Source organism: Homalodisca vitripennis, chromosome X, assembly GCF_021130785.1.
Source record: "Homalodisca vitripennis isolate AUS2020 chromosome X, UT_GWSS_2.1, whole genome shotgun sequence".
Taxonomy (NCBI): Eukaryota; Metazoa; Arthropoda; class Insecta; order Hemiptera; family Cicadellidae; genus Homalodisca; species Homalodisca vitripennis.
The window spans coordinates 23,911,247-23,935,757 of NC_060215.1; the positions used below are offsets into that span (position 1 = coordinate 23,911,247).

The following is a 24,511-nucleotide window of genomic DNA, read 5'->3' on the forward strand; positions in this document are numbered from 1 at the left end:
GCTAATTTAACAAAAAGAATAAACAGAACAGAAGACAGATATATGGTACATAAACCTTTTTATTAACTATACTAATTTAAGATATAAACCTACTTAATCTGATAGAGCATTTATTTAAAAACATACATTATTTTAATGTAATGCACTTTATGGTGTCCAAAATTATAGCAAAGAGTGTAAACTTCATGTGATTGGAATGTCAGAGCACATTTTAAACCCATTGCAGCTGTGGTGAAAGTGTTTATACTTGAGGAAGTATAAATATTTTCACCACAGCTATAATGTAACATTTTCATGTAGCTATTCATGTTGGAGGCAACATGCATAGGATAGGAGATTAAATGATAGTAATAATGTCTTATTCCCAAGCGTTCTTCAAAGTAAAATCTCTAGCTCACAAGACAACTTAGTTCAATTTACTAACCAACTTATCCTTACACATATTTATATTTACATACAAACTTTCTTTCAGATTAGACGGCAAAATAGTGTATCCATAGGGTGTAAAATAGGGAAAAATGTTCCATCCCAACATAAACGTAACTCGTGACAGCTGAAGCACGCTAAATTGTTGTGTATTGCGCAACAATGAATTCAACTTCTATGAAATAGCTTACGATTTAAATAATGTGGCTTTTGTCTTGAGAGTAAATTTGAGATAGCATTGAATAAGGCAGCACTCATTAATAAAAAAAATTAACAATTGAGCGATATTCGCTAATGTGATCAAACTTTTTGAAGTTATAAACAAATCATAACCCTGGAACTGGCAAACGCCCGGTATCGGGCGCTTTAGTCGCATCCTAGATGCCAGCTCCCGATATCGGGCGTTTTAACATGTCTTTTATTTCTCGATATTACGTACTTAAAACACGATCAAAGAGTATCGGTATTGATACCAATCGAAAGAGGAAGGTTCAATTTATGTAAATAATACACTAATAAATAATTTTATCGTTTCGTTACACGTCCATACGTTTTATAATCTCAGAACTGTTTGTTTACAGTTATGCGCCAGCTGCACATGCAGTGATGAGTCAACTAGTTCATTCGGCTATTGTTATGTCGTCAGCTACGTGGTGTTCTGTATGGATTATTGTTTGTTTGAGTTCGTTGTAATGATGGTTGTGTATATGACTCGATAATAGTAAATATTTTGTGAGTGTTTACGTAATGGATCGTAATTTCCGCGATCGTTCAAGTGACATTCGAGAACTAGTTGAACATTAAATAAGCAACGATGAGGATTCAGATTTAGACATTCATTGTTTGAAGGTTATTTTTGACGAGGGAAGGATTGTGAAGGAAACAGGATTTTTCCGGACATTTGCCATCGTTCAGTGAAACAAAAAATCAGTAACACTACGTTTCGAGATCTGCAATCTGATCTCTTCTTCAGGTAAAGAACTAACCTAATACATAATTACAAACTAGGTTCTTGTTTCACTGAACGATTGCAAATGTCCGGAAAAATCCTGTTTCCTTCTTAGACATTCAATTAGAACATAGTAATGACGATTCTTCACTGTTTGACTTCTCTTTAGGAAGTGATGAAGAGTATGTTCCTGATCTACAAGAAATTGCAGAGAATTCCGACTCTGACACAGATGAAGTGGTAAACCAAAATGAACAATCTGACCTGTTAGGCCTACCTACAGCAGACAATGTTGCTGATCCTAGTACAGCCGTACCAAGACCTAGGCTTACTGCTAGAAATCAACAATCTAATAACCTCAATTGGAATATAATTACTCCACCAGAAAATGTAAAAAATATTGAATTAAAAGTGAGAGCTACACTTGGAATAAAAAACTGTCCACCCAGAAATGCTTCTCCTTTGCACTATTTTTATTTGTTTTTTACCAGATCTGTGTGGGAAATGATTGTCAGGCACACAAACATTTTTTATGCTCATGAACAAATTAACAAAAAACAAAGATCTGGTCGTTGGAGGAGATACAGTAGGTTACAGAACTGGCTTGATGTGAGTGTATCTGAAATAAAAAAAAGTGATAGCTATGATTATAAATATGGGCTTGAGCTTTCAAAACAATATTGTTGATTATTGGGACACAGACCCATACCAGCACACTAGATTTTATTCTGACATGATGTCTCTCAGAAAATTCCAGCTCATTTGGTCAATGTTCCACCTAAATTCAGGACCAGCTGCTGAAAAAAACACCCTTGGCACAAAGTGCGGCCATTTTATGATGCAATGAATGTAGCCTTCCACAAGCATTTTATTCCGGACCAACAAATTTGCATAGATGAATCAATGATAGGGATGAAAAATCGATGCACATTTATCCAATATATGCCAAATAAGAGACATTCCCGTTTTGGAATAAAGAAGTTTGAAGTTTGCGATAGCAAGACATCTTATGTTCTTCATGTTGAGTTGTACGATGGCAAAGATTTTTTATTGGATGGTGACTCTCCTTTCACTCAAAAAGTTATTTTAGAATTACTAAACAAATCTTAGCTTCTGGACAAGGTATACCATCTGTTCACCGACAATTGGTACACTAAAATACCTCTGGCCCAAAAATTATTAGAGAAGGAGACATATCTAACTGGAACTATAAATAAAAGGTCTAAGGGCTTACCGCCAACTTTGACCACAAAAAAGTTACAGCCCAGAGAAAGCATCTATGTTCGAAGTGGTGAGATGCTTGTTGTTGGATTCTGTGAGAAAAGGACCAGAAAACCTGTGTACTGTCTAACTACCGGTTGCCATGCAGCAAGACAAAATTGTACGAAGCCGTAGTGGTAAGGAAGGTCTTAAACCAGTTCTTATTGATAAATATAATCGGTACATGGGGGGCGTAGACAACAAAGGTAAGTGTATTTATCACGCAACTTGTGATCGTCCAACAAAAAAATTTTGGAAAAAGATTTTTTACAATCTAACTGACATGGCTTTGTTTGACACATATGTTTTGTATCAAAATAACACTGACAAGCCCATGAGTAGGCAAAACTTTATGTGTCTTATTGTAAAAAGCTTGATAGAAGAACAAAACACATTGCCTCTGACAGACCCCACTCCAGACCCTGCTGGTGATTCTGCTCACTCCCTTGCTAAGCTACCCAATGAAAACAACAGACTATGTGTAGTGTGCTTGGATGCAAATATAAGGAAGAAATCAACTTATTGGTGCCCAGGCTGCAACGGTGGCATCCATCAGAACTGTTATCACAAATTAGAGCACTTCTGGAGGCCAGACAAGCGTGGTGCTAAGAGGAAGACCCATGATGAAGATAACGGCTGAAGAGTTTTTGTACTTCATAAATTACGATACTTGTGTAAATAATTTTTTTTAAATAGTTTTTTTGTGCTTCAGTAAAGTTTGTTTGTTATCCAATATTGAAAGATAAAATTAATATGAACTAATAGTTACAAGATTGTACAATTCCAAGTGAGATTTGAAGTTCTTACTTTTGTTGGTAAGTAGCACTTTCGAATGTCAGTGTATGATTTTTGTATCGTTTACCACTGTAAAAATAAAATACCTTATAAACTAGGTTTTGTTTTGTTTTTACTCAGAATTAAATGCTCTTTCTTTTTTATATTTTGGATTTTGCATATCACTAACAACAGCAATTTTATAAGAAAAACTTTGAACTAACTTTTCTTTTCTTATAAAATTTTTTTTCATGAAGAGGTAGAGTAAGGATAATTTTTTTAAAATTATATTATGTGAAAAATGTTCCTTGAACAATGCTGAATAAAAAAATATATAATATGACATAGGTACTTTATAGTAAACATGTAATAATAAAATAAATATAAGGCAATGTACGTAGTACTAAAAACACTCCGCCACTGAGAGAAATATGACCGCCAGTTCCAGGGTTAAAGCACTACACTGGAGCCTTATAAGAGCAATTAATACATGTAAGCATTCACTGTTACAAAACCGATGGTCTGTTTAGGTAATATTTGGCATATGAGTGTAATTTATAAATACCAAGTTAAGTATTTTCTTTTGTAAATTTGGAATTTTATTAAAACCCATGTTGTTTTGTAAACAATTGAATTTATTGATAAATTTTTATTTCTTATAACCACTTTCTTATTTACTAAAATGACAAGAATAATAACTCTGCATCTCTTTAGGAATATTCACTTTGACCGAACTAAACTTTCTGTTGATAATATGGGAGTGCCAACATAACCTGTTTTGGTATGTAAAAAGGAAAAGTTTACGCCATATTTTGGCTCAATTGAGTTTCTAATATGGCATGCCATTCACTATATTAGCTTGTATAACTAGGAGTATTAAGTTAAAATATTTCTAAATAATTGTGCAGTATCTAGGTAACAGAGATCTAAGGCTTACTTTGGTAAAGACAATGTCCTTTCCCGCTACGGTTACATAGTTCGAAACATCGGAGGGCAACAGTAGCTGTCCAGTCGCCTGCAACAATATTTTACATTTTTACTTGAAGATCATAAACTAGGAACGCTATTTGATCCTACCTCTTGTATGAAATCGTTCTGTCCTACCATTAGTCATGAAATGATCAAGAACACAACACTAATGAGTACATAATGTCATGTCTTGAATTCTTTGTTAATTTATAGTAAAAGCTTTTCTAATCACACTTTATTGTAGATGAAATATATAATCTAGGCAAACAAAACCTATAATTATACATAAAATGATTTTACAGTGTTTAATAATGTGGATGATGTATTTCTTTAAACTTAATAGCATAATTCACAAATATATATATTTTAGAACTTTACTAAGTACAGTAATTGAGCTAAAGCATTCTACTTCCTTAAAATCCTCTACAATTTTAACATCAGGTTTAATACACCCTTTTTTGGTTGTGTTACATTTTTCTGAGTCTTGTTTTCTTAATAACATTTTTTTCTGTAAGGTTCAATATTTCTAACAGCTCTTTTCTTGTATTCACTACTTCACCTTCAACATTTTCATAATTTGTACAAGCCATTTTTATAAAAACTGTAAAGATTACATAAGAACAACAATACGTACCTGGAATAGTCCACCTTTATTCAATTACTTTGTAATGGACTTGGTTCTGAGCTATGACTTCTGACCTTGTCAATAAGTGTAGACTTGTAATGGCAATAAATATTTGTTTATTTATTAGTTCTACTTCGACAGTGTTTAAACTTAAACTATTTTTAATAAAAAATTGTAAATATCCATAATGCAATTATATGTAAATATTACCTGATCGTATGTTTGTTTTATTCTTCTAACCGACTCATTCGTAGCTCGATACAAAGGCTCCTTAGGTAGTATACTGGCCTCTCTGTAAAATATTTTGTAATTAAAAATCTTCTTACGTTCTGAGTCTAGAGTTAAGTTTCTTGGTGATTTTGTCATATTTTCACCATTATAACTCATTCAATGGTTAACAATGGCTTCACCCACGTCTGTATTTCTCTATAAATTATTGTTTTAAGTTAAATTTGGTGTAATTAAAGCTTTAACCTTTTAACCACCCCCGAGATATATCGTGCAACTGTAGTTTTGTGAACAAACGTCACACCTGAGTATACTCGTTTTCATATAATCAGGTGGTTTATTTTTGTTGTATCAGCTGTTATATTGTGTTATTTGGTGTTCTATTTGAGTTAGAAATGCCTAGAAGATAGCTGTCCAATTGGTGGTGCAAGCTTTTGGTCATTACTGAGAACTTTTGACACCACTTCAAAATCATCAAGAATTGAAGTGATGTCTAAAGTTTACAATATATTACAATACAATACAATTACAAATTGTAGTACTCATACCTTTTTTTGGTTTTTATTTATGTTGTGCTAACTACACAACTGGAAAGTGGTTAGCATTAGTTCCTAAGAATATAAAATGTACATACAATTGTAAAATACTGATGGAATAAATAAAATTATTATTAGTAGTAGTCAAGATACATTTTCAAAAATATCAGTCCTATTGCAAAATTCTTTTAAATTTTAAAAAGGCCTCTCCGACAGCCAATAATGCCCCCAAGTATGAAGGTTTCTTCTCAGAAAAGGTCCTGGAGTGATTTGGTAGAGTGAGGTTGTTACCATGCCTGGTGTTGTAGTGGTGCATATCTCCATTACACTGTAAGTGTTTTCTTACCGTATTTAGGATAGCTTCTTGAATGTATAAACTTATGACTGTCAATAGCTTCCATTCTTTACATATTTGTCTGCAGCTGTCCCGGGGTTTTTAACCAGCCATAACTCTTAGCGCTTGTTCTTGCAGAAGTAGAACATGTTCAAGCTTTTTTGCTGATGTGGCATCCCACACAAGGATACCATATCTAAGTTGGCTTTCAAATGAATGAATGAACGATTATTGTCATATTACATCTTACAAGATCCAGCTATGCTGGTAAGACAGATGACATAGTCTGAAATAGAACAATAATAAATATGGTCACTGCTACATAATAAACCTAATAATATATGATATTAAAAAAATTAAACACCATTAATAAACTGCACATAAAAGCTTTACGAAGATGTCAGACATTAACAGGATAAAAAATGAAATTTGTCAAACTTTGACATCAGTAATAACACTGCTAAATAAATGTGAACATAAACATCCAACAATTCCCTTTCCTCGGTCTTCCATCATTAGTAGTAATCAATTTAACAATGCAAACATTTGAACATGGTATGATAGGCAATCTTGACGGTTTCGTTGGTGCTTCTTATTGCGAAAAGTAATCTACTTAATTTCTTACACTATTCTTCAATCTGAGCAGTCAATGTCATGTATCATCGAATTTTACTCCTAGATGTTTTATTGATGTTTCAGACCATAGCTGAAGTATTGCAGATATTTCTTTTTTTATTGCCAAAGGTGATTTTATTGCTGCTTAGTCTTGTCTCCATTAAAAACAAGATCGTGGTTTTGGCAGTATTGTAGGGCTAAGTTGATACTAATATTTCTAAAGTTTCTATTGATTTATTTACTGTTAAGATAACAGTGTCATCAGCATACATTATGGACTGAGTGGATCAGTTAAGCATGGGAAGATCATTTGTGAACAATATGAAGAGGAGGGGACCAAGAACAGATCCCTGAGGCACTCCTCGAGTCACGGGTAAGATGTGGGATCTGAAAATGTTAGATCTTCTATGATCAGAATGTTTACGCTTGACTAGTTGGCTACGCTCCTTTACATAAGATGCAAACTACTTTTTAGCTGTACTCACAATGGCCATCATAGACAATTTCTGTAAAATGAAATCATGACTAAGACTACCGAAAGCCTTACTCATAAATCCAAGATAATTCCAGTAACATTTTTCCCTTCTTCAAAAGAGTCTAATATAAACTCTGCTGTTTTAACTATTTCTGTAAGGGTTGATTTTCCTTTTCTGAAGCCATACTGCCTGTCTGTTAGAATATTGTTATCTTGTTGTAGGTTATCAGGGATGCTACAGGTCAGGGAAATCAGGGAAGTCAGGGAAAAAAAACAGGACTGGAAATCAGGGAAAAGTCAGGGAATCCGGTCTCAAGTCAGGGAATTTCGACGTTGGTCAGGGAAAAATATAAAATCCCTTTACACAAATAAACTTACTGCCGCCGCGCCGAGTCCAAGCCTGCAGACGATGCGGCGCATATTTTACTTCTGTGTTGTAAAAGATCATTTAAGTCAATCTTTTTGTACGTATTAAACTGTGTTCACTTTATTTTTTGCTTTTTTTATATTTGCCACCCTGTTAGCCTCAACACCGCTTTTTTCCACCCATTAATTGCCAAAAACCATGGGGATTGCGTCGAAAAAAGTCAGGGAAAAATGAAAAATTTGGTCTGGAAATCAGGGAAAAGTCAGGGAATTTCATTATTGGGCTCCTGTAGCAACCCTGGTTATGGGGAACGTGTTCAAGTACAATTTTTTCAGTTACTTTGGATGTTGTGAATGAAATAGGCCTGTAGTTTGTAATTTCATCTTTGTTCCCTTTTTTTATGTATTGAAATCACCTTGGCAACTTTTAGTTTAGTTGGGAAGTGTTCTTGAGAGAGTGAGGTGTTGATTATATATAAGAGAGGAATAATGAGTTCCTCTTTGCAGAGTTTTAAAATCTTGGATGAAATTTCGTCTATTTCAGTAGAGCTTTTAATTTCCAAACTGTCAATTATCTTGCTTATTTCAGTATGTTGATAGAGAAAGCTCAGATAAGGCAGTGTGAGGCATAGTTTCATGGAAACTGTTGTATTGTGTTTGTTTGGATTGGCTGCTCTTTTTTAGTGCTTCTTCAGCTACAGTTACAAAGAATTTGTTAAAGTAATTGGGTTTGTAATTGCTTTACCATCTCTCAACAGTGTTATATTTGAGGCTTGGTTGCTCTATGATTCTCTCTTACTATTTATAATTTCCCATATAGTTTTGCATTTATTTTCTGAATTTTTATGTGGTCAGCACTTGTTTGACGTCTTAGAGCTTTCAATTTAAAATCATATGTATTCTTTAAGGCAATTATTTGATTTTTATCTTACTACTTGGACGCCATGTTTTTTTGTATCGTACACGAGTTCGGGAATGGTTACGTAATACGTTGATATTTTATAAGGCGTTTTCTGATGTTTATTCGTATAGTGTTGTGTAAAAGTGGTAATATGTTGTAATTATTTGAGATGTTTGTAAACATTGTTAATTATTTACTCTATTTATTAAACTTTAAATAAAGTTTAATGTGTTATGTCAAAAACTCTTTAAAATGGACAAAATACTCAGCACTGAGGGGTCTTAGTATGTAACTAAACTCAGCGCACGGATGTCACCGCAAATCCAGGAATGCAGCGGCTAAAGGATACAAAATACACCTCAAACTAAATTCCCTAAATTTTGTTTATAATGTTGAAAAAGTGAATACAATGTCTAGTAATAAAGGGAGGAATTTGTGCCATAGTTTCATAATATTTACTTAACAGTAGATGTATTTCTACTAATGAAACTAATCTCATTTATGAGAGGAGTTTATTTATAATTTAGCAGTTTAAGCTTTAAATATTCAACTAAACTGATATCTAATAGGACAATGCTTTGAAAATTTTAACAGCTGTGAAATTTACGAGATGTTGAGGCCTAATCTTAAATTTGGTTACTAGCCAACTACAGTTGACCACTCAGATAAGTCTTAGACTAAAAACGGAACCTTATTCTGCCCGTTCTGATGAGGACGGACAGAATAAGGCTTAAAAGGGGATCGGTCTCTCCTTTAAAAAAAAAACACAAAGTCAGGATATCCCATCTCTAAGATCCATTAAAGCTTAACCCTTCCCACGCGGCAAACGGATATATCCGTTAGGCCTAATTTTGACCGAAACGCGGTAAACGGATATATCCTTCAAAGTCTATTTTGTGTTATTTAATAAATTGTAGTTGCCGTGGAATCCACTAGAGTTCAAGGGAGTGTTGAATACTTGTTCCGAAAAGCAGATGTTACAGTTTGAACCTCATTGGCGCGTCGCAGTGGTGGGAAGGCGTGGCTTTGTCCCTCGTGGCGTGATTTAGCCTCAGTCAGCGGCGAACCATTATGCGGTAAACGGATATATCCCGGCACGGCATATTTTAGTGTTTAACGCTGTTTTGCCATATTTCCATATTTACTGTTCGTGTTCCTGTTGTATTTAGCATTATATTATCTTTTTATTTTGTTATTACTTTATTTGTTGTGTCGTTATATGCCTATATTGCTCTATGAAATGGCGAATCCTGACGATTTTTTGTAAAATTTGAAAATTTGTTAAAACATATAGGGCTCTGATTATTTTGTGATACTGTATTATTTTTTATTCCTAATATCCACTAACTAAAAAAAATTACGAGTTGGTAAAATGTAAAAAAAACTTTTAAAGTTAATTAAGCGTTGTGAGTCAAAATTGAAAGATAAATTCCGCGTGGGAAGGGTTAATTATGGTATTTCAAATTTCAATTAAAAAACATTATTTAAGCCTGAGGGCTAAAAAGGTCACAGCAACCTTGCATTTAACAACAAACTCTAAAAAATAATAGTTAAGGATCCCTTTCAAACCCTTTTCCACACAATCCGAGAGGTATTTTTAGACCCTTTGGACCTCCTTAATAATTTATACTTTAACAAAAATAGTGCTTTTCCACAGTTTAACATTTTATTACCTATAAGATGTGTACAGAGAGACTCCTAGAGAAACTCCATTCCCCAGATTCCACTTCAACTTGGCATGGCGTCTAGTTCTGGAGTCCAACCTTTCAACACAAAACACAGAGAAATAATATTCATTAGTTGCTACAGGAACAAATACACTCTTAACACACAAGAGGTAATATACTAAAGCTCTTTTAAATTTGTTGCTAAAACGTTTTCAAACAATAATAGAGAGTGAACTCTACTATTATTTTTCATTAACTACACATACAATGAGAATATTAAGGTCCCATTAGAATAGGACCTGAATTGCACCATGTACAATAAGCCTTATAATTCACAGTCAAGTTCCGCTTCATGGAGAAACAAAGACACAGGAGATGAGATGCCGAGCTAGTTCCATATGCGTTGTTTTAATATATAGTAACCATTAGCCATTCTGGATAACCAGTTTTTCGGCTAACACAATAAAATCTAAAAATAATTAGAAAAGGTGCGTAGGGAATGAATGACCGAACAAAATAGTTTATATGCGTACAGAATTAATTACATACAAATGATTTCTGTAAGTTATATGTAATAGGCACAGCGCAGCAGCGGTTGGTGTGCGAGGGGGAGTATGAATAATTTCAAGAACACTTTATTTGCCACGTCAGACACTACAGTGATGTGTCATGCACGCATATAAAAGAATTTTTTGACTGTAGAACTGTTAGTTTCTAAACATAACCTGTTTAGTTTAATGATTACATTTTAACCCTTGGTACGATGAAAGCAAGTTGTATGAAATTGCTCTAATGCTCAATAAAAAAATAATAATTTTTAATTTTTTCAAAGTTATATGTTTTTTTAGGTTTATTGGTCTTGCAACTGATGAAAACACATGATAGTTTTTGTATTTCTTTTATTTTATTTACATATGAGTACATATACATGTTAAAATACACGCAGCATATATATATATATATATATCCAATAAACTTTTCTGAAAGTAGCAAAAGTTAGCACAACAGTAATTCATATTATTTATACAAAATTAATAGATAATGAAGGGAACAAATCCATGACAAATATAGAATATATATAAAGAACACAGAATGGTACGAAAATAAAAAAGGCACACTAATATTGGACTTGTGTGTGGTAAATCTCAAAACACTCATCTGGGTGGAGGGCAGACTTGACCTCACGTGTTTTACATAGATATATAGTTTATCACATTATCGATATGGATAACCTCACACAATAGAGCTAAAGCAGTATAGCAGGTTATAAACAATAAACAACAGTACATAGCGGGCGCCGGTAGCTGACTGTCACACGCGAGTATTTCCACTTAGAGCATACAGCTTGCTCACTGGCGATGGCGGGGACTGACAAAGCAAACAAAAGCTTCTGTTGTGATTGGTCCCAGCTGTTTTGATGAGTCACGCTTCACATTGCGTCATATTAGAACACCAAATATTCATTCTCAAGCTTTCTGGCAGCAATTTGTAGAACTAACGTAAATATATTGCGTTGTCAGGGGATTCCACGATCTATTCCGCTTAGAACGATTCAAGTTAGATTTACTCAGCGGAATATTCCGCTTACACCGTACGAAGGGTTAAATGTTAATATCATATGTTTTTTATTTGTACGGACTACATTAGTAAATTTATAGGCATATTTGTGGCAATAATTCTGTTATTGTAATTTTTGAGACTGTGTTTGATTTGTTATTTATTTATTTGTTATATACTTGTTTTAATTTGTTATTTATATTTTAAAATAATTTAAATTGTGGCGTGACTGTTTCGGCAACTTTATGTTTTGGGTACCAAATTTTCCTTGTCTGGACTTATACTAGTTTTCATATTTTATACATGACTTGTGTCGATGCTTGTGTAAACTTTATGACTATAAATGTATTCTTATAAACTATTCTACTTGGTTATTTATATGAACATTATGATTCATTGAACCGCTTCAGTTGACCTGGGTTTCGTACATAAGCTGTTACCTTCACATTGTTTCAAAATCGTATATATAAGGTTTTGATGAGAAATAAATCCTACAATCTGACCTGATCATGGCTTTTTTTGTTGCTTAATAACACCTGTCAGCTTAAACAGCTGCCTTGTCCCACTAACGTTTGGTTAAGCTATACTTATTGTCTGTCTATCTATTATATTGATATTGCTTATTCTCAGTTTAACTTCTATTTAATTTATTCTTATTGTACATGGGATTCTTCATGTATAAATGGATGAATTAAAGCTTCCAAAGTGGCAATAAAACTTTGTCCACGTTCATAAATTACATTATATGAGTATTGGAAAAGTAACTTTTCCCGCTGGTTTTAAGTTAACTAATGCTATTTACTAAGGAAACTAAGTAAAAAAAAACTTGAAATCAGCAGATACAATTCAAGCAGGTCCACATTGTTAGCACAAAGGTTTAATATTGATATAGTATGTATATATCTATACATACTATATATATATATATATATATATATATATATATATATATATATATATATATATATATATATCTGTTTCCTGTAATTTTTGTTACCCTGGATTTCTAGAAAGATAATTACAAAAATAATAAAAGAATTTCAGAAATTTGCCACCATCATATGTAACTAAAATAGAACATTATGTTTTAAGGACTGAAATCCATCTTCTTGTTCAGATGTCAAAAAATTAAGACATAACCTCAAGTATACATAATATATGTCAATCAATATAAATAATAATGTAATTTTAAATAAAATACCTCTTAACTCGTACAAGGAGTTCTTCCAGCTTCGATGTCGCATCAACTTCTGTGTCAGAGAAGCCATTCACGATCTCCAAAAGCTCCTAAGTATCATAAAAAATTTTCAGTATTTGTTATTTATACAGTGTGAAACATTTTTGTAATAAAAAGGTGTGAACAATCTCTTAACACATTGAGGGTAACAAAACACTTAAAATTGCCAGAGTTATTTGCTGTGCCTCCTAGATTATAGTAAGTGACCACATCAAATTCTCACTGAACTATTGGTTAACAGGTTCGAGACTAACCTAATGTTTGGTCTTCAGAGACCAAGAATTGCTTTACTGTTAGTCGATAAAGGGTCTGTGACAGTTTCCATTTGTCTCAGACCTAAAAGACCAATAGAGAGACGTTTCTGCAGCCTCCCATTTCTTCACAGTAATCTCAATTTGAAACTGCTAAGCCATAAAATGGTCCTAGGCTATGAGTTCAAAATAGTTCAAACTCTTGCCAACCTAACTACTTTCTAATTCCCTGCAACCCCTTATGCTTTGGCGCCCACAACAGAATAGCTCCATTACGAATGACCAGGATCCAGAGTAATAACCGACAACTCTGAAACTTGAGAGTCTGACACCAGAGAAAAGTACGGCAATTACTTGTAAGTGGTTTATTAGTTTTAATTATAACTAATTTTAATGTGAAACATTATTTATTTATTTACTAGCTGCTACCAACTGCTTCCCACATCTTTACTTGTAATCCATATCTAATGAAATAATTAAATTTGAAGGCTAGTGTGTTTGAGCCTGAAATAGGATAGAAAATGCTTTAGTGGATACTTACAAAGAAATATAACCTAGGCAAAATTTCATGGTATCATGCTGAGTAGGTTCCAGTATACGAGCGGTTAGACCTACCGTAAAGTAACCAGAATATTGGCTATTAACAGAACAAGCCAGGTTGACAAAACAAGAACCACTGAACCGGCAATGGAGTTGTGCTATACACTCGTAGTGGCAGGAATGTGTTCTACATAATCCCCCCTCCCAAACAGCAATATTATTCCAGTTTCTTTTGGATACGCCCTGATATCAATGGTTACTATTGAACATCACACATATCTCTTTAACACTGCATGGCGTTTGTTTGTGTTTTCTGAAATTCAAAGGTGAAAGCAAAAGGCAATTAAATTAGAATACACAACTGTAGTTTGTAAATAAAATTTTGTGGTTAACCCAAGCGCTTTTGCGGGGGTGGCACAGTCAGTGCCAAGCACTCTTGTGGTGTTTGTGGTGTTCCGCCAAATAATTCATAATATTTTCAAAAATAAATATAATGAGATGATTTTATATGTAGGGGGGAAAGTAGGCAATATCTTATAATATTTAAATGATAAAACCTGTATGATTTTTAAATACAATAAATTTAATTTTAAAATTAAAGCCAATAGAATGGATCCTTGGGATGAATAAATGTTCTGTTGTTAGCCAACAAGTTAGCAACTAGAGACATAGTATCAAGCATACTTCATTTGACTTTTCTGTAGATTACACTCTGAATAAACACTATTTATTAACCAGAAGATACTACTTCTGGTTAATACTTCTGGTTAATCCATACTAAGGTATGGATGACATACCTTATAAAATGTTGAGTAGTCAAAATTGGTCCCCATTGGAAGCAACTCAAGTGAAATGTTCAGCTGATTCAAATCTTTGGCTCTCTTTCGGGCCTTGTGTGCTTGATCGGCATCTGCAGAGTGAGGATCACTGTCATCCGTAAATAACAGGATTCTTTTTTCTTCAAAGCTACTTCCACTGGAACAAACAGAATTATAATAAAGTTATGATGTCAGCAACCACTCAAATGTCATTGTTTGTTCAGCGTTCCCCAGGGAGCACGTATGCAAAATATGTGAAATACAAGCAAATACAAACATCACTATTGCCTATTTCGTGATAATACCACTTTCCTGGCTCCTAATACTCGGCAACATAGCTCCTGTGCTCTGAAGCAGAAAATCTTTCCTAAAGCAAGATAATAGTCCTCAATTAATTCTGCTAACAGAATTTCACAGTAAAAAAATCCTGTCCAAGAAATCACCCTAACATCTTTCTTACTTGGTGGTAGTTATGGGTTATGGAAACCAGATATATCTTGTTTTATTGTTCCAAAGCAGCACCCAAGCCTTATAGGCATACTATAGTTAAATTCATAGTAGAATTGACACATGCTATGCAATTGTATGCTTGTTAATGCAATAAACTATATTATTATTATTAAAGATACAATTTTAATTAATAGGGTCTGAAAGCCAGGGATTGTTACTAGTTGATAGGAAAATCAGCAGACTTACCTTGAAAACTATCTTCTAGGGTCCACTGATTGAAAGAACACATAAAAGTACTCATAGTTAGAAATTGTTGATTGCACTGCTCTCTCAACCAGAGAACATTCTAGTTGTCTGTTTCTTTTGTGTTGAAGAATGTTTATGTGTTCTTTTAATCAGTGGACCCTAGAAGATAGTTTTCAAGGTAAGTCTGCTGATCTTCCTATCAACGAGTAACAATAAACATAAAATTTGATGGTTTACAAGTAACATCTTAGGTATTTGTTTACAATACATACACAGATAAAACAAAATTTATATGACAATACTAGAAGTAATGCGGATTTTCTTCTACTTGATACAAAATTAATTCTTCTACCAAACATACTGTTCTAAACTAATCTGCAAACATACAAACAGATAATCCAGCATTACCATCGACAAGTCCATACACACGATGGATGAAAAGTTCTCCATCTAAAATACATTATAAACAAGCAGTACAATTTACAAGGAGATAAAATCATCAAAAATGAGCAAGTAATTTAAGCTCTATATAAATAGTGTTCTTAACTTTATCAAAATTTACCATATGATTATTCAGATTAAAACAAGTGTATTATACATAGTTGTCTCAATTACCTTTGAGAAAACAAGGAGCTGCAATACCAAAGAGCGTCTGCAAGTGAAGATTGCTCTGATGAACTGTAAGTTCGCTGTAGTGATGCAGCATTTGTATCTGGAACATACAGATATAAAACATTTTTCACCAAAAAATTAATTTTAAAAATTCCAATCAAGAATCACGATGTTTATTGAAACATAACATTCACAGTTATTGGCTGAGCTTTGCAAAGATCAATCGTGGGGCTGGGAAAATCTCATTTCTGAACTTCTGGCCATACAATATCTCAAAAAACGAACTTACCTATACACTTGTAATTTTTCATGAAGTTTCATATACGAGGGCTATCCAGAAAGTAACAGACTTTTTGAATGGTGCAGCAGTGGGCAGGGCTACAGCCGCCATCTTGGTGTCTAAACACTCTGGCGTTCAGTACGCATCGAGTTGTAGTCACGCACGGTCTGTATCTCTTCTACTTTTCTCACTGTGATTAATTTGAATGTGTGCTGCAATTGAAAATCCCGCCACTTGTGAAGTGCGTTCATTGATAAGGTTTTTTTGGCAAAAAAACCATAAACCAATAGAAAGCTATTGCCAACTGTGTGAAGTTTATGGAAATTGAATAATGTGTGAAAGCAGAGTAAGACAGTGGCATATTGACTTTAAAAATGGCCGCACCAATGTTCATGACAATAGTGATAGAGGTTGGCCAAGCCTAGTGACTAGAGATTTTATGTTGAAAATCAATGACAAAGTTCGTGAAAATCGCGTTTCACAATGAACTGAAACTCTCGGAATATTTCCCACAAATTTCACGAAGTTTACTTCATGGAATTGTTGTAGGGAAGCTTGGATACCACAAATTTTGTGCCAGGTGAGTTCCAAAAGTCCTTACAGAAAATCACAAAAAACAAAGACTTGCTGCATCGTTAACTTTCCTTGATTAATACAACAAACATGATAACAAACTTCTCTATCGTATCGTTACTGGTGATGAAACATGGGTGAAGTATGTCAATTGTGAAATAAAAATGCAGTATATGGAATTGGGGCAGACACATTCTCATAAAAACCAAGATAAAGTTTCCAAACTCTGTCAGCGAGAAAGATTATGGCAATTGTTTTTTGGGATGCTCAGGGTGTGATTCTGGTCGATTTCCTTGATCAAATCAATGCAGAGAGGTACTTTGAAACATTGCAGAAGCTACGGTGAACGATACAAAACAAGCGTCAGGGAAAGTTTCACTCAAAAATTTTGTTTTTCCACAACAATGCACGTCTCCATACAGAGAATTGTACACGACAAGTCTTGGAAGATTTTAATTGGGGAGTGTTTGATCATCTGCTTTACGGCTCAGATCTTGCACCAAGCGACTACCACCTCTTTCCAGCGATGAAGTCCTAGCTTGCAACGCAGCGCTTCGGTAGCGACACTAAACTTCACGCTGGCATTAATCATCAAACGACAGATTAAAGATCCAAGTTATTAACGCCAGTAATTAAGATCTCAAACGACAGATTTCTTCAAAGCTGGAATCGAAAAACTTGTGTGACGTTATGATAAATGTCTCTATTTGAACAATGAATAATAGCCCAAGACTGTAGCTTTTAAATGTATATAATCAAATGAACTTATTGCAGTTGATGCCATGCCAGTCCATAGGACTTAGCTGAGCGTTGGTGAGTATTTTTACATTGGTCTTTTGGGTAACCATGATGGCAATGAGAAAACTGTAGAATAAATAATTTTTTAAACAAACTCAGCACACTAATAAGAGGTTTTAACATGTGATTTTTATTCATAGAGTGTAAAAAAGTGGAAAGTCAATGTTATAACTCAGTGACAAGATTTGATGTCGGTGCACTCTTGCGTTGTAGTACCTTCCCTAGCTCACTGGAACGTTTATTATTTGAACACTGCTATAAAACCTAATTTAATGAACAAACAAAAGGAATCCAATATTTGGTAAGATATCTTAACAAAGATTTTATCTTCATTTTAAATTTTGCGTGAAACATTTCTACATAGACAAGAATAAGACATGGAATTTATCTGAGCCTACTTGGACCCTATCACTCAGTAGGCAGACAGAGTTTCTTTTATATATATATATGTGTATATATATATATATATATATATATATATATATATATATATATATATACACTGAGGTGCAAAAAAAGTGGGACGCACTGTTTTTCTTAAATGCCTTTAGCTTAAATCAACTTGTTGGCATGAATCGTGTTTACGTAAATAAATATAGTGTATGAGTTCCAGTTCTAAGTGAAAACCGCTAATTGCCCTATAAAAATTTGACAAACCTGTTCATCAGTCTCATTCTGCATGTCTGTTATTGTAATAATGTACTTGTCTATTCTTATCAAGCCAAATCTTGACCTTTGTACATCACTGTTGGCCACCATATCCTCATTCCTGTTTCTGATTGTAACTAATACAGTTGTAGTTGTTAAGTTGCAGTTCATTTTTTACTTTTAAAATGCCTCTTTCACCAGTGAATGCGGCTAGAGTGGTGGCATTAGTTGAAAATGGCAATAGCGTGCGTCAGGTGGCTGATATAACAGGATTTTCACGTTCAAGGATAAATAGAGCTGTTATTCGATTCAGGTTAACTGGTAGTTATGGTAGAAGGCCCGGATCCGGTCGTAGCCGAGCAACTAGTGCTAGGGATGATTGGTTTATTGTTTCATTGAGTCTACGAAATCGGTTTTCAACTTCTGTTGAACTGGCAAATGAACTTCGGAGGGTTCGGGAAGTGAATATTAGCAGATGGACTGTAAGAAGAAGGTTGCAGGAAAGACAATTAAATGCTTGTCGGCCTGCCACTGGCCCAAGACTGACCGCACGTCATCGGCAAGCTCGTTTGCGATTTGCAAGAAACCACTTAAACTGGACTATTGACCAGTGGAGTCGAGTGTTATTCTCTGACGAGTCCAGATTTTCTCTCAGATCACCTGATGGTCGGCAAAGGGTGTGGAGAAGGCGAGGTGAGCGATATGCGCAATGTAACATATCACTCAGGGACAGTTTCAATGGTGGCTCTATCATGCTGTGGGGCGGAATATTAAGGGAAGCTCGAACGGACTTAGTTGTTTTTGATAGAGGAACTTTAAATGGTCAGAGGTATGTCGAAGAGGTTCTAGCAGAACATGTTACAGTTTATGCAGGATTTGTTGGGCCAGATTTTGTTTTCATGCATGACAATGCTCGACCCCATACCGCTAGAGTGGTGCAAGACTACCTTCAGGATGTGCAAATTAGTACGATGGAGTGGCCAGCACGTAGCCCAGATCTAAATCCAATAGAAAATATCTGGGATCAGATTGGGAGAGCAATTAGAAGTCAACGTGGCGAGCTGCTAACTTTGGATCAACTTCGACAGGCTGTACAGGCAGAATGGAACAATATTGGTCAACAGAACATACAGAACGTGATTGACAGCATGCCTAGGCGGCTGGAAGCTGTCATCAGATCTCGGGAAGGAAATACGAGGTACTGAACTTTCTGAAATGGAAAACATAAAACCCACCAAATGTTTTAAAAGAACTCCTTGAAAATAACACTATTACTCAATTGTGTGGATTTTTATTGGGTATGAAAACATTATATTTCTTTTTTTTAATTAAACATAATACATTTTAAGTAACTGATTTGATTTTTTGTGTTTTAGGTTATTTCTTGAGAGTAATATTGTGTTCAAGTTGGTTTAAACTAAGAAAATAAAAAAGATATTAAACGAAAATAGAGTGTCCCACTTTTTTTGCACCTCAGTGTGTATATATATATATATATATATATATATATATATATATATATATATATATATATATATATTATACCTTTTGAATTTTTAAAACAGACAAAACATAACTAAGCTACTTCCCATATCTGAATTCCATACAGTGTTATGAATAAAAGCAAGCGTAAGAAAATGCAATTTTAGTCTTAATATCAACCAACTCTCTCAATGTGCACTTTAAGCAGCACGCAGAGCTCATTTTTGTATTTGCCATTCATATGTATAGTCTAGAAAGACAAATTTTTTTTATCAATGACTAATCCTAAAAATATATTTTTATAAATACGAGGGGGTACCCAAAAAAAACCGGAATAATTTTATAAAAATTATATATTATCAAATTTTTTACAATACGACCTTATCTCCTTCAAAATAATCTCCATTACAACTAATACACTTGTCCCAACGGTATTTCCATTGATCAAAACATTTTTTGTAGTCATCTTTAGAAATGGCTGCAAGCTCGAGCTTCGTTTTTTTTCTTAACCTCTTCAACGCTGTCAAATCGTTGACCTTTCAAGCCTCTTTCATGTGTGGAAATAAAAAAAGTCGCATGGAGCGAGGTCAGGCGAGTAAGGTGCGTAGGGCAGCGGAACCATGCCGTTTTTGGCTAAAAACTGCCTAACTGAGATGGCTGTGTGTGCCGGTGCGTTGTCGTGGTGGAAGAACCAGTCTCCAGTCTGCCACAAATCGGGTCTTTTCTGGCGAATACTGTTGCGCAATCTTCTTAAAATCTCCAAATAAAATGTTTGGTTGACAGTCTGACCTGGAGGAACAAACTCAGAATGAACAATGCCTTTAGCATCAAAAAAGCAAATCAACATGGTTTTGATGTTTGATTTGACTTGCCGACATTTTTTTGGACGAGGTGAAGATGGCGACTTCCATTGGCTTGACTGTTGCTTCGTTTCTGGGTCATAACCATAGCACCATGACTCATCACCAGTAATTACCTTTTCCAGAAAATCGGGATCATTTTCGAGATGTTCTTTCAGAAGGCGGCAAGTTTCAACTCGATGTGCCTTTTGATGGTCAGTCAGAAGTCGAGGAACAAATTTGGCAGCAACCCTTTTCAGTTATAAATCTCCTGTTAAAATTCGCTGAACCGAGCTCCAAGTTAACCCACTACTCTCTGATAGTTCCTCAATTGTCTGTCGACAGTCGGTGAGCACAAGTTCACGAATTTTCTCAACATTTTCGTCCGTTTGAGAGGTTGATGGACGTCCAGAACGAGGTTTGTCTTCAATCGACATGTCACCATTTTTAAATCGAGCGAACCACTCGTAGACCTGAGTTTTCCCCATAGCATCATCTTTGTAAGCTGTATTCAACATTAAAATAGTTTCTGCAGCATTTTTACCAAGTAAAAACAAAATTTCACAGCTGCACGTTGTTCACTTAAACTTGCCATGACAAAAAACGAAACAAGAACAAAACAGGGTTAGCGAAAACAGTCACTATGAACGAACAGAATGCACTAGGACAACGGAACTGGGGTCACTGAGCTCGCAATGAGTTGCGCGACACACGCCTAACGGCAGGAATGTGTACTACACGCTGCTGGCTGCCAGCAATACAATTCCAGTTTTTTTTTTGGTACCCCCTCGTATTTTAGTTTAAATTGTTATTAAATGGGACACACTTCACAAATCAATTTATTTAAGTGCTTATGTCAAAAAGCGCTCACTAATTGATCACAAGTAACACTAAGTCATCATTCATCCTTTTGTACTCACTAGTTTTTTTTTATACCAGTACTCCTGCTCCCAAGTAAATTTAGAAGGATTCTTCGTCAGAGACTTCATAAACTTTTTAAGAGAATTTATGGAAAATTAATAGCAAGCAATTAATTGTAAATCATTGTTTTAATGTAGTTTATAATCTTCTGATCTTCAAGACATGGATTTGAAATAGGTTTATTTATCATATTTATTATAATTTTATTTTTTGTAATGTATAAACAATATTTTAATCTATTCTACTATTTTAAGTTTGATGAGAAATTGTGTGTGATAAAACTATGATCAATGCATATCGTTGCTTGTGAAAAAATTAATAAAAAGAAGCTCTATAGCTCCAACAACATTTTGGACATATTAAATTTACTTTCTAATAATGTCAACACCATCAATTGCCAATAACTTCTTTGTTTATCATGAACGTTGATTTGTCCAATACAGAGGCAAGACACCATTGTCTATGGCATTTTTGCTTGTAATTTTACAACGTTTTACTTCACACAATTAGAATTGTACATATAAATGTATCCATGATTATAACTGTTTCTCATGAATACATTTTATGATGAGGTATAATTTTGTTTGTCCCCTCATGAAAAATTGCATTTCTGAACTTCATGTTCTGAAGCAAATAAATTGTGGATAAAAATCTACAATCTAATTTTGAATAAGGAAAACTAATTATTACAACCTTACCACTCATCATCAAATCAATCTGCTTTACATAATCCACATTTGGGTGGGCGAGATCCAGAGGACATGAAATATTTTTCAGTTTATCTTTGGGATATAATTTTGTTTGTCCCCTCATGAAAAATTGCATTTCTGAACTTCATGTTCTGAAGCAAATAAATTGTGGATAAAAAATCTACAATCTAATTTTGAATAAGGAAAACTAATTATTACAACCTTACCACTCATCATCAAATCAATCTGCTTTACATAATCCACATTTGGGTGGGCGAGATCCAGAGGACATGAAATATTTTTCAGTTTATCTTTGGGATTGGAATTGGCAGTTCCAAACAAGACCAAACCAATCAGGTCCTGCTGCTGAGCAGTCATCTTATTCAGCAGAACTGTTCTGAAACACTGAAAGAATATTTTATTATTCACACATCTTTATGTTGGTACATACGATTTCTGTACTTTAAAACCACATGAAAACCAATTTCCACTCACTTTCAGAATTCTTCATATCCAAAAAGAAAAATCTATTAGGTGTGTTAAGGTGATAACAATCATAAGATATATTAATTAATGTATTAGGCTAAGAAATTCCAATCAAATATGTCTTACTTAATACAGTCCTCAAAATAAATTGACTGGGCGTAAGGCAATCTGATAGATTAGGGTGCATTACAGTTATAATTGTTCGGGCAATGATAACCTCAGTGTTTTTGCCCTAAAAACTGTTAATATCAAAATAGTAATTCCATCAATCCATCAAAACCGCTTTATTAATTGAAAACACATTGATGCAGTATGATTGTTGTCAACAGTTTTAAAATTACACATAACTAGCCCAACAATGCACAATCAAAATACTAGGCTACATCTTGATTTTAATCACTTCACAATTTTTTGACATTATATTACGTTCATAGCAATTGTGTTAAAGTGTGCTATTGACATAATATTACGCATTGTTATATTATTCCTGTTTTATTCTGTTGTCTGCCATAATATTGCACAAGAAGCATTTCTATGACAGCCACGCGTCATGCAAGTAGTTCAGACGTTCTCTACTAGATGTCAGCACTTCCTTGGTCCTTTGCCATGAGTGCTTGCACCTTGGCAAGTTAGCTGTAGTCGCACAGTGCAGACAGCAATCATTTGTTGCTGCATTTTACCGTCTTAGTGTATTTTATGGTTTATTCTACCATGGAAATATCCAATCCATAAGTGGACAATAGGATTCGTTTGTATGATGATGATAAGGAAACGGATAGTGTACTTTGGATAATATATAAAGAAACAACAAAAATATCAAAAGACACTAAAAATAACTTATTTCCATAAAACATATGTACCTAAATTCTACAAACCTGTCTCTACAAAAAACAGCAAAGAAATTCAGCAAAACAACTTAATTTTAGGAACAAAAATAAAACCATTACGAGGTTAATCTATTAAAGAAACGTTACAGGTAACAAGTATGATCTTGAGACATAAGGACTTTCTTATGTGGTGTGAAATAGAAATATGCAATGCTTCAACATATACTCATGTTACTGATCAGACTTTAATACTTTCTAAACTACTAACCATTGTCCATTTGCAAAGGTTTAAACATTTTGTGACTAGTCTAGATAGGTTTTAACCACTAGTATTTAGTTTGTTTACTCTCAAAATAGGTTTTAAATAACAGAATAAGTCATACCAACATATTTAAACATCATATTAACAGAAAAACTGTATAAATTCTTTGCCAGTGCAGATATAATGGACAAGTAAAATCAACTGCTCAATTAAAATTCTAAATTCTTACCTGCAGCGCGGTTATGAATTTAGTTATTTTAACATTTTCTGAATTAATAACCGATTCAGAAAACATAGATGGTCTGCAGTCGATCAAGAATATGACGCCAGACTTGCCTCCTAGTTTTTCAATTTCATTTTGATCAATTGAGGCATCATCTTCGGAAGCCATGATATCACTGAAACAATACAATGTGTAAGTGGTAATTAGGGATTGATTGTTCTTAAATAGTGAGATTTAAATACAATCTCAACAAGAACAAAATCGAGATTGAAGTTTCCAATCTCCATTTTCCAATTCAATCTGAAACCAGCTTTAGTCTTGAAAAAATCAAGATTATGAGGTGACAGTCATATCTTTTAAACTTGTATAGCAAGTTCAAAGTAACGATTAGTTGTAAGTGTGCACAACATTAGTTTTGTTAACAAACTTATTAACTTTTACGAATTCTGTAAAATTTTATAAGAAACACATGCTATTTATTTGTTATTAAATAAATTATCTAGAATCACTTACCTGAATTATCTAGAATCTAAAACCGTTAAACTATAGCTTTAATGCTTGTGAGTGTATAGTTTCCAAGTTCTCCTTTAATAAGGAGCACTTTACTTTACTCTATTTATAGGCCTCCATCCCAAAATATTAATACG

The 24,511-nt window shown here is 34.1% G+C and overlaps 1 protein-coding gene across 2 annotated transcripts in view; it reads right to left on the bottom strand.

The window, feature by feature from the left end:
- LOC124368786 (X-ray repair cross-complementing protein 6-like) overlaps positions 1 to 24,511 on the bottom strand; it is a 44,479-nt gene that overhangs the window by 12,142 nt on the left and 7,826 nt on the right. Inside the window, exons 2-10 of one of the 2 annotated variants that reach the window (XM_046826157.1) lie at positions 23,871 to 24,039; positions 22,378 to 22,471; positions 22,076 to 22,159; positions 15,840 to 15,936; positions 14,508 to 14,685; positions 12,884 to 12,969; positions 10,132 to 10,221; positions 5,214 to 5,295; positions 4,347 to 4,424 (exon numbers count right to left, since the gene is read on the bottom strand). In XM_046826157.1, the coding sequence (XP_046682113.1) occupies positions 4,347 to 4,424; positions 5,214 to 5,295; positions 10,132 to 10,221; positions 12,884 to 12,969; positions 14,508 to 14,685; positions 15,840 to 15,936; positions 22,076 to 22,159; positions 22,378 to 22,471; positions 23,871 to 24,039 (958 nt within the window). Of the gene's footprint in view, positions 1 to 4,346; positions 4,425 to 5,213; positions 5,296 to 10,131; positions 10,222 to 12,883; positions 12,970 to 14,507; positions 14,686 to 15,839; positions 15,937 to 22,075; positions 22,160 to 22,293; positions 22,472 to 23,870; positions 24,040 to 24,511 lie in introns of both variants that reach the window. The other variant, XM_046826156.1, reaches the window with a different exon arrangement.